Raw genomic sequence first — 15,293 nt, 5'->3', positions numbered from 1 at the left:
AGCAAAATTCGACAAGCGGTGCAGTCCATGTATTCAAGTAAGATCAATTTCATTAATCCATTCATTATCTATACCCCCTTATACTTACTTAGGGTCACAGGGATCAGCTGGAGCCTATCCCAGCTCTTTGGGTGAAAGGAAGGGGTACACCCTGGACAGGTCACCAGTCCATCACAGGGCCACATAGAGACAAACACACACACACACACACACACTCACTCTTATGGGCACTTTAGACTCACCGATCAACCTGACATGCATGTTTTTGGACTGTGGGAGGAAACCAGAGTACCCGGTACAGGGAGAACATGCAAACTCCGGCAAAGAAAGGCTCTAGGGGAAATTCATGAAGTGTGAACTGTAGATTCAGAAATCCACATTAGTGATATTGGAGGGGAAAGCTCATGTCAGGGTTTCGGCTGTCACTACAATACAGCAAGAGAAATTTAGAGAGTAATGGTATATAAATACACTTTTAATGCCAGTGATCCTGGGATTAAAGACTGAATTCAGATGACTGCTGCTCTGTCTAGCTGCAACAGAAACACCACTACTCCACAGAGTAATACAAGTGAGATGAAAGAACAAATAGAGCCAACACAGAGTGTCTGAAAATGTGTACTTTTAATTTTGTTCCCTTCGAGTGGGGTGGGACTTTTTAGGTCTGAGTAAGGAATGAAGGCAGAGTATCACATCAATCCATGGCACAACTTCATTTATCATCTTAAATACCGTTACGTGCAGTCATTCATACAGTACAATACACCAGCTCAGCCTAGAAAATATTGATTGTACAGAAATAAAATCTCATTTTATAAATCTTCATTTTGGTGTTGGGATTAGGAATTTCAAAGGGGCAGGTTTGGAGAAGAGGAGTCACATTTTGTTGATATTGCTGTGTGGCAGTAAAACAGACCAGGAGCCAGCCAGTGAAACTGCCATTTTTGCCATAAGTGAGGCCAAGGTCTTACTGCGTGACTTTTTCAGCCAGAATAAAACACACAAAGTTGACACACTGATCTATAACAATTCAGAATATTTCCTCTTCCCCTCAAATCAAAACCACTTCCTTTCATAATAGTCCTCAACATCTGAACAAATAAAAGTAAACCCAAATTGTTTCTGCTTCACCCAGTTTCAAAAGCATGGCATTATACCAGTCCATGCGAGCCAGTGTACAGTGCATTTACACATATCTGCACCTGTACTTTGGATCACTGGCTGCCATGCAAATACAGAGGAGACAAGAAGCTGAAGGACTAAACATTTAACTAAACCGAGCTCTCCATTCTGTTATGAGATCTCGTGAGTTAAATGCAGCATGGTAAAACATTCATCACACTGGATTATCTTCATTTGACTTTACTGAGGTCTGAAAGTAGGAAGGTAAATAGCTTTTTATCAGTTCACTTGGAAATATATTTTTTGGAATATATTAATTACAGCCTGTGCCATGTTTTCATGTTAGTATGCCATTTGCTCAAACAAAAATTTCCATGATTTCCAGATTAACATATGATAAACATAATAAATACAGTGACAAAAAAGCTCATTACATATGTAGTACCATGCCTTCTAAAACTGTCATCGATGATTGTTTATAGTCATTATTCTAAGAGAACTTTTCTGTTAAAGGTAAAATGAATTGGGAATCATTAGTGTTATTCTCAACTACTAAAGGAAAAGAATTTATGTTTAAAAAAAAAAAAAAAAAAAAAATTATAATTAGCGATATTTAAGCTACAATAATCTTCAGTGTGAAGAAAGGTAACCATACACAAATATATTCTGCTTTAGGGGGACTGAAAGGTTTGACCTTACAGTAGATGTCAATGACATTCCCTTGTTAAATTTAAAAAAAATAAAAATAAAAAAATGCAAACAAACATTTCAATGTATGAAGGGTTAACATGAAAACAAATGAAATTAATTCCTTTTAAATACACTTGATTAGTTAAATAAATGAAGGGAATCTGTTCAAGTTTGACGATCTTAACTGACCGGCATAACCCTTCTCTGTTCCAGTGACACTGAACCAATCAATGTTACTTAAATAACCTATGAAAACATAACAAGGGTCATCATTCAAAAAACACATCTCAATTTTCTTTGGGCAAATAAAACAGAAATAGTAAAGACCCAAACCAGTAGAACTTTGGGAAGTGGTGGCAGTGTTCCTTAAATGATTGTTGCATATGAGTTTGTTGTAGTTGAAGAATTTTCGGGTTACAATTGAAATCTGTAGCATTTCTGATAATTGCAGTACATACTAAGCACTGCAGTAAAACACCAGCACAAGGTACACAGCCCTTTGCTCTGAAGCACTGGACATACAGCTGACAAGAAGTGAAATTATTAGAAAATACAGAAAAAAAAAACTGAAATTAAGCAAAAAACTAAACATGTTTTAATAAGCTACAAACAATCAGAATATTCATTTCAAAAGTGAAACTATACCTATTTGGAAATGTACATGATTTCTGGATATTCCTTTCCAGTGTACCATACAAATCCCCATTCATGTGTAGCTTTTTTCTGAATTTATCTTTCTTCCTGCAGGCCACATGTCCATTTAGTATATAAGCTTAAATACAGAAGGAGGCACACAAGGAGAAGGATATAGTCTTGAAGAGTTTTTGTGTGTTTTAATGGTTTTACCATTTTCCTTTACTCATCTGTCTCTGTTACTAAGATGCTGTGGAGTTGGAGTTTACCTCAGTGCACTGGGAGCACATGAGGAGTACAAAGCCATAGATATGACTAACACAAGCTCAGACACTAGTGTTGCAACAGAAGGAGGTTAGGTCAAATGGGGAGAGGGAAGGGAGAGATGAAAGTTTCTCTGGGAACAAAGGACGAAGAGAAAGTTAGACTGGAAAAGAGGGAAGTTGGGAGAAGAGGCACTAAAAGCACCCTGACTGTTCATAAAACTGGCCACTTTGTTTCCTGCTGCAATTAGCTCATTCATTAACAATACCTTGCAATTCATCTGTCCAATCATCCAGCCACATGCTCATCTCATATCTTCATCCACCAAATTATCTGTATGTGTCTTCTTCTATAGTGGTCCTCTGTAAGTGTGGGGTTTTAACAGGTAACAGGTAGAGGTGGTTGAGAAGGAGGCTGCAGGAGATCCAGCAGGCTCTCTCACTGCTCCTCTAACCAGGAAGGCTTGTCAGCCCCCGGAGGCCTCAATTTTATGTTGAACTGCTTCAGCGTTTCCTCCAGCTGCTGCTGGTTGCCAGCAAAGTATGCTGAGATAGCATTATGGAAGAGGAGGAGCTGCTTATGCATCACCTTCACCTAAGACAAAACGAAGAGGAAGTTGGAGGAGTATGGTATGGGCATATCTGCTAATAAAAACAACTCGGCAAGCCAACCTGGGTGCAGGCTTTTTCCAATTTGAAGGCTGAATTATCACGCAGGGCTAACCCACTAACCTTATTCTCCTCCAGGAACTTGAGTTTTATGGTGACATCTGAGCGGAGGCGTTCATATTTTTCCTTATGGACATGGTACTGTTGCTGAGCGGTATCTATACGGGCCATGGCTACAGCATCCCTCGGACCCATACTCAGTTCCTCCAGGTCTGCTCGGTAGGCATCAAACTCCAGTCTATTAAGAAACCGATCAGCGACAATGCAGAGTGTAAAGAACAAGCATGTGCAAATAAAAGATGCAAATTTTTTAGAACAGTGTGAACACAGCACTAACATTATTACCCTTTGAGTTGTTTCCAAACAGTTTACTTGTATATCTGGCAGGTTAAGAGCAACATTATCAGTTATGTGTTTTTTTTTTTTTCCCCTCACATGGTGTCCAATAAGCCCAATATTAACTGTCTTTTTACTCTGTCTCCAGAGGAAAATATCTGGCTCTTTAGCTGCTAAATGGCTCCACTATGTCTGTCTGCAATTTTGGTGCTGAGCAGGTAATGTAGTGTAGTGGGTTTTTAGAGCTTTTTTTTGCTAAAAACAGCTTTCTGCTGTTGTGGAAAACAAGAGGGAAAAAGCTGTGGAGTAGCTAAACAATCAATCAAAACTTACTATAAAGCTCCTTAAGGAAATTAAGAATTCTTTGGAGATTCAACACTATAAAGTAATTCATGGCGTGTAATACAGGACAGCATCAAGATCTCTGTGCTCATGTTTTATGTACATCTTTGGCAACGTTCTTAGAAAAGGGTTTTCATTCAGTCTCAGTAAAATATAAGAATGAATGTACTGAATGCCCCTACCTGGCATTTTCATACATCTTGATAGTCATCAGGGTGTCTTCCATGGTCTTGTTGACTAGTGTATTGATGCTGGACACAAAGAAGTTAATGGCACCAAGTAGAGTCTCCCCGTTCTTGCAAAGCAACTTCTGAGTCTCGGAGTTATAGCCAAATTCGTCCTGGCAAGAAAAACATGGTGTTAACACATACAAGGGAACACAAAACTTATTAAAGCTTTTAAATGTTGCATGGATAACCCTAACATATATGTACTGGCAACAATGTACTTTAGCTCACCAATCATTGTCAGTGTTACTCATCTTTTAAGCGGTTAAGACAATTCTGAGGTCTCACCCGAAGCTCTGGAGATTTCTGACTGAGTTCAGCAAAGGTGTCGCCCAGTGCATGCTGTGTCTGCACCATGTTGTAGAAGTGGTTGGTCAGTGCTCGGGCCAATCGCAGCACATTCTCATATTTCCTTTTAGTGTCTCTCAGCACCTCAATCTGGGCCTCCAGCTCCAGGTCCACAGTCCGGGAACCTCGACCAAAGCGCTCTGAGATCATTTGCTTTGTACACTGAAACAATAAAAGTGAGACACACACAGGCTTCAGTCACACAATTGATTTCCTGGCTGTGACATACTTCACAGAAACATGGTGGGAAGAGGATCTGGGTGAGAAGCACGGGTAAAAAATGTTTTGATCTAGAGCCACACACAAAAAACAAGAAGCTCTTTATCCTAAAACTATATTTTTAATTGTCAATATTGCATATACCTTGTAAGTGTTGAGTCCCCACTTCTTCACTGTTTCTAGTTTTTCCACAGCCACACCGCGGGTTGTTTGTTCTGCTGTCATTGATGAGCTGCTGCTGCTGTGGTGCATGTTAGAACCTGAGAGATGACGATCCAAACGTACAAACATGAAACAAAGACAAACAACAAACATGAGCAAATAAACAAGATTAATCCCAGAAAAGAAGAACCTCCTCTATCCTCTACTTCAAGTGCATTAACATAGCGCTGTATTTAGAAAAAGCGAAACTGAGGATACTTTCTGAAATCTCCATCTTCCTTCACCACTAACAATAAAACCACTGTACAACATGCACGGGAGTCAGATAAAGTTAATGATTGATTAATAGAAGGAAATGAAAACAACTAAATTGAGAGTTAATATTAGAAATACAGAGGAAAGCAACATTAAACATGTAGGCACCAAATTCTTTTTCCTGAATCAAGTTAAATTTAAAAAAAAAAAAAAAAAAAATACTGTTAACAGGAAGGATATTTTAGGTTTCTGGCTAAATGTGGAGGTGATTAATCAAGCCAGGGTTTGTTTAGTGTTTGAAAATTTAACTTTTTTAACGTTTTTTCCCTCAGTACCTTGGTATGCATGTATTTGGCTTGTTATATGGCAGATGCTTGGTGGGACGCTACTTCGCCTGGCCTTCGTACGTAGATCTACAGTACGATAGTGGACGAATGGTTGTGGGGGGGGGGGGGGGGTACAGGTGAAGAAATGGTTCATGGAGAGCATGCATTGGTGTTGGGTGTAAGAGTGGGATTTATATTGGTTGTTTGTTTTTTTTTTTTTATTATGGGGATGTTTTTGTCATGATTTAAAATTGAAGTAATTATTGAGGTTAAACAGTGTGCCAAAAATGGAATGATAATGTAGGAGGAAGATTGCAGGGAGGAGCAGGGAGATGCAGAAAAGACAGGAAAGTAAAAGGGATGACAAAAGAGAGAAGAGGAAGATGATGGATATGTAGGAAGGAATGGTGAAAAGGAGGTTGAGGACAAAGATAGACAAGTACACAGATGAAAAGACAACATTTAGTGCATGACAATCAGTGAACAATACAGACAAATGAGTGACGCTGATGATGAGGGCAGTCTGAATCGCAGCAGTACGAAACAGTTTTCTTGAAAGTCAACTAAGAGTTCTCTGAGTAATATAATTTCGCCATTGATATTCCAGGTCTTAACACAAATGCACATGAAGACAGTTTCATGCTGTTATATAGAAATTTAGTGATCAGTTTAAAGAGCAATTCTGTGTAGACCCAGGAAAGGATAAGCTTATAACCACAAGAGTAAACAGAAAGTACAGGAAAAATGTGTTAAACAATGCTGTAAGAGAAAAAACCCACATTATATCCAGAAAAAGAGCAGTAAGCAGAAATAAGCATACAGTCCTTCTTGCCACTGAAAAAGAAAATTTGATGAGAAGGGACAGAGAAGCTGGCTCCCAGACATCAACACACTTCCAACAAAGAGCATCTTTCTAAAATGAAAAGTGAAAAATCGCAATCAAACGCTGGAAAAAAAAAAAAAAAATCAGAGTCACGTTATGTTCAGTGAAGTTAACGGGGTAAAAAAAACTAACATTACTACATTTTTAACAGTAGTCACAGACTGGTTGTTCTAGATTCTAAGATTCTATAAATGTTGTCCATCCCAAAAATAATTCTTTCACATTTTGGAAAAATGCTCTCCACTATTAATTATAACTAGATCTGAGAAGCCACCTAATCCTGTAACTGGGATCCTTTTGTTAAATTCTGCATTGTAGCGCACAGCAGGGCCTGAGAGAGAGAATGGGACAAAGATGCAGAAATATTAGTAGCAAATAAGCAGTAAAGATACAGTACCTACTGGTTCTTTCAGAAACCATGTCAGCTAATGAACTTGTTTTTCACAGTACAGTTGCAGTATATCTGAAAATGTGAGCTGTTCATGAGATTTCATTTAAGTAAAACTGTCTCGATTCCAAATGAATCATAGTGTTGTTTACTAGTCAAGTATGTAAATGATATGCTCACAGCACCCCACCAGAGCTGCAGATTCACTGAAGAGCAGATACAGGCAGCTACTATGTGTTCAGATGTCAATAATGCAAGGAGCCGCACTGGTGGTGGAAAAGATATTTGGTGTTTCAATGAGACATTTAAAAGGAGTGACCCATGAGTCTGAGGGTTCATCACACAACAAAACACGGTAATTTGTAATATTATGTGGTAGGATTTTTCAACTGTGAAAGGTTACCATGACCACAGTCATTTTATCTTTATTTGCAACATATGCAGAGTGAAAAGTACAAACACTGCAATCTGAAAAGTAATCTGCAAGGAATTTCCGCTTCGCACATATTTCACGGGTGAAAGCATTTAGTGGAGACCTATGTTGGCCCCAGAAATAAAACACTACATAGTGGAGAAGAAGAGAACTCATAAGTCAGAGAAGAAGTCAACCGACAAAGTCAGAAATAGGAGAGTGACAGTTTAGCTGAGAAGAATGAAAATATGTCAGAAGTGATTGTGAGACAAAAAGTAAAGTAGGACTCTACCTTTGATTGAGCTGGTGGGGATGATACCCTCTGCTGTTCCTCCATAACCTCCTGATACAATGCTAGTTTCGTTTAGATTGGGACCAGATACCATCACTTGCTGTAGGTCCTGCAAAGTTTATGTGGCAAGATTAAAAATAATAATAAAAAAATAACATGGGGAAAAACAGAAGGCTTTGAGTGAGTTTATGATTTGAGTGCTTATGTTCAGACAATGTAGGTGAAAGGGTTCTTCACTAGAGGGGGACAAATTACTGTGTATGCAAGGTTAGTCGGTTCAGACAGCATTTAACTTCAACTACTTACCTGAAAGACAACAGAAAAGTATAAAGTGTGCAAAAAAAGAGAAAACTCAGTCAGCAATTACGCTAACTAATCATCTGAGGTGAATCTCTTGCTATGATGCTGCAGAGAACAAGCAAGTGGATTTATATACCACAGCTGTGACAGACTTAGTCTAACTCAAGTGATCTATTCTGCAGGAAATGCTATCTTCTCCTTCCAAAATCATCACCGTTACAGACTTCACTAAAACTCTCGAACTATGTTAGGAGCCACATGATCCATCTTTGAACTCATTGTTTTCTTTTGTCTGTCTTCATGTTTGTGTATCAGCTAAGAAAGGGGGCGGGGGGACATTTGTGAGGGATTTATGGCAAGGGAAAATCTGGCCTGAACACATTTCTTACTTTGGCAAAGCATATGTGAGCCTTGGTTCCTACAACAACCAGGTTTAAATATTACCCCTGCCTGTGTAGTGAGCAAGCCTCTTATTTCATTTGCTACACACAGTACACTGCACAGTAATTTAACTATAGGCGAAGACCCATATCATCCATTGGAAGTGGGAGCATAATATATAGGACACTTCCTGAAACCTTTGCCTTTGGCTCCATAGGAAAATTGTGATAAGAAACTACATAGGAATGCTCTAGAAGGGAAGAAGCCATTTACTTTGTGTAAATAAACAAAAAGACTACGTTTGATATTTTCGAACAGAAGTTAAAATATGGCTGCTCTGATTCATACTGATGGCGGTTAGACAGCCTGCACAGAGGGAAATGAGCATGAAGAGAATTACCCTCTTTCTAAAAACATATCTGAGCTCTGCTTCAGGGTCTTATCTGGCTGTTGAGTCACAGTGAACCCCTCTCTTGACTTCCCTGCCAAACCACAACTATATTTAATACCACAACTGAAATATCAAAACACAAAATGCAAAGCTAATTCATATCAACATTACAGCATTAGTCTGACAAGATGGTTATTAGTGACACCGTTTTGTTTTGTCAACCACCACCCTTAAAAAAAATAATAAATAAAGGGATCACACCATCAAATCACCCAAGTGAACGAACACGAACACGAACACACACACACACACACACACACACACACACACACACACACACACACACACACACACACACACACACACACACACACACACACACACACACACACACACACACACACACACACACACACACACACACACACACACACACACACACACAATCTAGGCTATATTAGCAAGATGACACACGCAGGATGGTTTTGAACCTAATTCTAAGTGTCAGCTTTTTATTTTTTTCCCTTATTTTCAGGGATATCGCTCAATGCATGTCTGCTTTAAGAGACCCCTTCCAGCTAGAGTTAGTAGGAGCCAAGTAAAAAGGCTTCACAAATCAGGTTGCACAGTGGTTTGCCATAAAAATAAAATAGCTGACATTTGTGAAATAAACCAACGTAGTGATGCGAGGCAATTTAATGCCGCATAAAGTCAAACCACTGAGCAGTGCTACAGTTTGACACACCGGCATGAAGACACACATACAAATGCACAAATGGCCTGCTCACCCTGGTGCCTCTGGAGCTCCCTACCTTCTCATCTAAGTTCCACTGCAGCTGTGCAGCCTGCACAGAGATGGGGAGGGGTTGACAAACACAACAACAACACCAACAACAAAAAGAAAAGGAAAGGGGACAAAAAAGCAAAATCCATGACTGAAATCACGAAACAAGATCAAACAATGCAAAAAGAAACCCCAGAAAAATCATTGTAATGTCCACAGACAGCAGGCATGTAGGATGGACAGCAGTGATGACTGATATCATAGCAGGACAGGACAGGATTCATCATTTAACTCGTTTATTTAAAATTTTCAATTGACTCATCCAGTCCACTGAGTGAAAATGTTTTGCTTGGTGTGTTATAGTTCATTGCTTTCTATGATATTATTCATCACCGTCTGGACAAAGAAAGTACTGATTGTAATACAACACTGCAAAAATGAATATATTTGTTTACAAGACAATTATTAGTGGGGGTTGGAGAAACATTCACAAACATTCACAAGAACGCCACATAACTCCAAGTAATACACGTGGAGATGCTTAGAGGTATGCCTCGGTTTGTGGCAGCTGCTCAGTGTCACAGAAAGCTAACACAGACACCGATCCCTCCCTGAACACAAATCCTGTCTTCTGAGATGAAGGAAACTACAGCACCTTTAAGCCATTGTAAAATAATCTACTCTACACTTATCTGTGAGGTTTGGCATGCTTATTAAAAATATCTTGCCTGTTTCTGTACAGATTTTAAACCAAAAACAGAAAGCCATGACATGATACATATGGGCTGGATTGCAGAGACTCTGCTTTAAAATGCCACAATCTGCGATATCTCCAAATGACTAGCACAAGTAATCATGTATGACAAATTGTGCATTACCTATCTAGACATATCAGCATTTGCATCTTAAATGCTGTTGATTGCCTGACACCAGTGAACCGCTGTGATGCTTCTGATGCCTTTGCCAGGATGCTGCTGGCAGTCAATCTTGTCTCTGTCATTGTTGAGCTGCCAGTCACCATCCATGTTCTGACAAGTGCAATGCCAACCAGAGTTCTGCTCATCCTTAACCTGCCAATCTTCATCTGTACGTGCAAGAGCACTGCTACAGCTTTAAACTGAGTGCTGCACAGCAGATAGCAATCTGATTTCTAAGGGCTTTCACCCAAGGACAAAGCACAGCCAGTTTCAGATTAATGACAGAGTTGCTATGACAACTGGTTAATATCCAGCACTAAACTGCAAAGCAAAACACTGCTTATACATGAACACATTAAAACTGAAGCAGTTCACCATTCAAGCTTCAAACGAGGCCACCAAGGCAGGATTTTCTTTTACTACTTGAGCAGTGACACACAGTTTGACACACAGTTGGTGAACAAACACAATTAACTGCCAGTACTTCCTCCAGGATCTTCAGTCTGTTTGTCTAACAAGGTGCGACTTGGGATGCAGAATAAAGGAACAACTTGTTCCTCCTTGCGTATTGCACTCTTTACATTCACTGTTTTTTCATTTCAGCTGACCCTGACTAACACTCCTGAAAAGGGTGGACGCAAAAAGCTGCGGATCAGCCCCTGAGCTGGAGCACTGTGTCTTTGGTCTTCAAATGAGTGCACCAAATTCTTATTTGTTCTGTAAATTAACAAACATGAAGAGCAACAACTATATGAGAGTTTTTCACTATTTTTCACTAGTATTTCATTTCATTACTCAGTGCTCAGGTTAACCAAACACACAACATGAAGCCACATGAGCTGTTAATGGAAAACAACTGGTTCCCAAGGAGACATCTGGACTCCAACACCTGTTTTCCCAGCAGGACCTCTTTCCACAGTTGTAGCCACATAAGATAAGCAACACAAGGACTTCTGGCAGCATATGACAGGTAATACATAACACAATAATAGTTAAACACAGGCAGTAAATAATATTTATGTTTACAGAAAAAGACAAACACAACATCTCATTCTGCTCTGAGCATCTGAACACACGTTTGTTACGGCAACGTGAGAGAATAATCACAACACGCAAGGACAGCTGCTTCAAGTATGCAGGTTTAAAATTATTTTCAGAATGACAAATCACTGGTGTAAGAGCAATGGTGGTCTAGCAGGGTAAGAGCTTTTCTATCATAAAATAGAAAAAGAAAAAATGACTAAGTAGATAAGTAGCAAACCAACCAGTATGTTTTCTCTTCTGCTGGCTGCAGTTTATTAATTTTGGATATGAAAATGATGGAAATCTAAGTAGTTTACATGTCTGCTTCCTTGAGTAATAAATTTAAAGAGGAAAACACCACATGGGGTCATCTCTAAATGCAATACCCAGTGTGCAGTCAGCTGACACAGTAGCTGTGACCCACCTGTTCAAGGCTGTCGTCTTCTGGTAATGTCCCCGTGTCACCATTACTGTTGATGGGAATCTCCATTGTGGCGGCTTTACTCATAATGCTGTCTGTCATAATGCACTACTTCTGTGATAGAAAAGGAGAGTGAGAAAGAGAGATGGGTAGATAAAGTGTGGATACAACAAACCAACATATGCACATAAAGTGAAAAAAGACAGTGAGGCTTTGCTTTGAAGAGAAGCAACCAAAGAGCGCAGTCAGAAAAGCCAAATCATTAGGCAGATGGGAATGTAATTGCCACAAAGAAGTGAGGAGGCTACCGGTCGGCATAAAAACCATCCAACGATGAAAGCCCCATGCACAGGACCCACCACTACAATGAGCTGTCTGACTGAAGTGGCTACTCTACACTACAGCTCAATTCCTGGACCATATGTTAGCAGCACCCACTCCCACAGCTACACAGGATGGGTTAGAGTTTAGAGAAAATATTATCTACATTCCTTAGTCTCTGTAATACATAGTCACACATTCAAGTTGTAAGAACATGTATGCATAATAATATTTGGAAAAAAAAAAAAAAACAGAGGAAGCAGTAACATAACATGACTTCACATAGCCAACTTCAAGACCTAGAGATGTGGAAGTCTCTTATGGATCTCACATTGCAGAGAAGGAGCAGGGTGTCGGTGTAACAGGTAAACATCACACCAGGAAAAACTACAGCATGTACACTAGCTCTATGTAAAGAGAAACACACAAAGCCAGCATTAGAGTATGTAATTTGTTTAACAGTGGAGGGCGTGGGTGTTTTGTGGCTCTGTTTGTTCTGTAGGCCAATAGAAAAGGCTGGTGCTGTAAGAAATGTCACATCATAACAGAGGGAGAACAAATAGCTGCTACTCTTAAAATGTAAAGTGCTCACATCTGTAAGTGGCTGCTGAAACACGAATCAAAGAACTCTGATAGCTGGTTAGGAAAGTTTTAGGCTGTGTAAATTTAAAGCATGGTAATTATTAAGACAGCTCACTACGCAACTTGAACCGAGTAGCGGCAGATACAAATGGATCAGTGACAAATAAGTGCAGTACTTTTAACATACAGGTTAATGGCAGTACACTTGCTGACAGACCTCAGATCACTTGCTGGCACGAATATCACATATGTAGTTTGAAACGAGGTATATGCCTACCAATTGTTTACATTTGGTCTGTCCTCACCTAAGCAGGCTTTCCCATTAAAATGCATGCTTTACCATACTCAATCCATTTCCTGAAGAACGACAGGTGTGTTGACTTTTTTTTTTTTTTTTTTTTAATTAGAGGTTGTGCTTCTCTTGCCCAACAACGCTCAAGCAGTCTAAGATGGCTTATGGCATCTGTGCCGGAGCTTGAGAGAGCTTGCTTTAAATCTTCACATTAAACTGTTCATAATGATCCAAACTGACTTTAGTTGTACCATCGACGAGCAAACTATTTAATCAGATATTAAAGATCTGAATAAACAGACACAGAGTAGATTTCTGAATGACACATAAAGCTGAAACAGGCCTTGATCTATCTACATCATTGAAACTAAGTTACTTAGGCTGAACCAATGTGAAGGAGGGTGAGCTCGAACATTAACTAAATATTAATTATTGACAATCAATATTAGGCATGGGCAGCTTTCACAATAACTTCAACAGTAAACTGGCAACACATAATGTGCAGCATCAGGAACAACGCACTTTACTGTTTTGACCTATATAAGATAATGAGATCAATAATGGTGTATGCTTTTACAATGCAACAAATATTTCACTTGAAATCATTTGCACAATAAAGAAATCCTAATACATAAGTAATATTTCATTTCAGATTTAATGAGAGAGGAAAAGTCAAAGGGTCTTTTAATTTCCAGGTTGCCAGATATGGCTGGAGCCCTTACAGGTGCATCAGCACAGGTGAACAGTTGTTCCCTCCCAGGCAGGTAAAGCAAACTTGGCCTCAGCCACAGTGAATATTTATTCAGGCCGAAAAAAAATAACAGATCAAAGTCTGTTTGTGAAGGGAATATGTAATAAACTGAGGCAGTGTTTTCAGGCTGGAAATGAATTTGTTACTGGAAAAGGCCTGCTCTTAGTTCACCCATGCAGCTGGTTAAAATGGTAAACAGCCCAGGGAGCTGCCTGTGCAAAGAAGCCTGGTTCACAGCGGTAGACATTTTAAAAAATCCCCAACCCAGACAAAATGCAAAACCTTCGTTTACAAACGGGTTGACTTACGGTGTGTGTGCTTGGTCCCGCCGTTAACCCAGAGCTGTTCGGGAAGCTAAACGAGCAAAGCTAATTCGGGCTAACGACGCCGCATCCCAGCTTAAAGGAGACTGATGTGTCTTTTGTCAGCCCAAGGAAACAACTGCCCGAGGAAAACAATGCAGCGCTCCTGTTTAACGGTATTTACACGACATAGCCAGGTAAAGTCTTGCTCTAGCTGCGTTTGTCATCCGACTCCTCGTAAATAATCCCCTTCTTTTTTTAATGAAGCCAAGAGGAAAGCTGTGCGGAACTGACGACAGACTCAAAGACCGTCTATTCACGACAGGGTGTATCACTAGCTGCTGCTAACCTTCACCACTGACGTTTTAACATTTTTAGTCTTTTTTTTTTTTATATATTTATAAACTTATTTATTTTACACTTATTTCTAATATAAATGCTTACATTATAATAAATGTGATAGCAAACTGGAAAAAAATGTCTTTTATTAATTGGCCTAATTTTCTTGGCAACATTTAAATTTAATGGACGTTATAGAGAGTAAGAGGCCTGACATTTCCAGAATGCCCAGAATTTAACTATGAGCATTGTAGTTATGGGGTATGCAGAGTGTAGTATTTTTGGAAACTGTCTGTCTAAATAATAATGGATGACTAAACCAATTTGATGTGCAACCTTTCATGCCTTTGATAAACAGATTTAAACCTCTAAGCAAAGCAGAATCTATGTAGTGTAATAGTATAATTACAGTGTAGGTTACACTGGACGGTCTGACTTCACATTTGTGATCTGTGCATTGAGAGGAAATTGACAAAGTGCAGTCCATAAATGTGTTTCAACTGTATATACAAAATATTATCAATATTAGACCTTTATTAATGTATTCAAAACTACTCCAGCAATGATCAATTTTCTGACATATTTAATGAATGAATGTGCACCTGTCACCTTTTGTAGATTGAGAGTTATCATTGTTTGATGGCAGGGTCCATTCTCCTATCACTTGTCAAATTTGTACATGGAAAATCTAAACAGAAGGAGCGCTCTTCATCTCTTCATTCACCTAGAGCCCATCTTTGACTGCTACTTGCAGGTAATGAGTGCAGGTTTCAGAAACCTGCTGATGACTCTACATTAACTCAAGTAATTGTGAGTCTTTTATTTGTGCTCCAGAGATTGGTTACAGACTCTGTTCATTCAAGAAACCCTGCTATCTGTGGCTGCAGCTATAAATCCACTTTGATAACTGGAACACAATGAC

At 39.3% G+C, this 15,293-nt stretch overlaps 1 protein-coding gene across 7 annotated transcripts; it reads right to left on the bottom strand.

The window, feature by feature from the left end:
- Positions 1–605: 605 nt before the first annotated feature.
- On the bottom strand, positions 606–14,325 carry arfip2b (ADP-ribosylation factor interacting protein 2b). Of its 7 annotated transcripts, none has more exons than XM_026328477.1 (10): positions 14,039–14,325; positions 11,788–11,898; positions 9,428–9,484; positions 7,568–7,676; positions 6,750–6,806; positions 4,994–5,109; positions 4,571–4,792; positions 4,238–4,395; positions 3,441–3,615; positions 606–3,303 (listed from the first exon to the last, which is right to left on the bottom strand). In XM_026328477.1, the coding sequence occupies exons 2-10, from the start codon at positions 11,884–11,886 to the stop codon at positions 3,148–3,150; spliced, it is 1,149 nt and encodes a 382-aa protein (XP_026184262.1). In that variant the 5' UTR covers positions 11,887–11,898; positions 14,039–14,325; the 3' UTR covers positions 606–3,147. The 7 variants fall into 7 exon arrangements, with proteins under 7 accessions (XP_026184262.1, XP_026184264.1, XP_026184263.1 ...); XM_026328479.1 differs by having other exon boundaries at positions 9,452–9,484; XM_026328478.1 differs by having other exon boundaries at positions 11,788–11,895.
- Positions 14,326–15,293: the final 968 nt, after the last annotated feature.

This window comes from Mastacembelus armatus, chromosome 14 (assembly GCF_900324485.2).
Source record: "Mastacembelus armatus chromosome 14, fMasArm1.2, whole genome shotgun sequence".
In the NCBI taxonomy this organism is placed as follows: domain Eukaryota; kingdom Metazoa; phylum Chordata; class Actinopteri; order Synbranchiformes; family Mastacembelidae; genus Mastacembelus; species Mastacembelus armatus.
The sequence above is the reverse complement of the archived record's forward strand: the minus strand, read 5'-3'. Positions and strand labels throughout refer to the sequence as shown.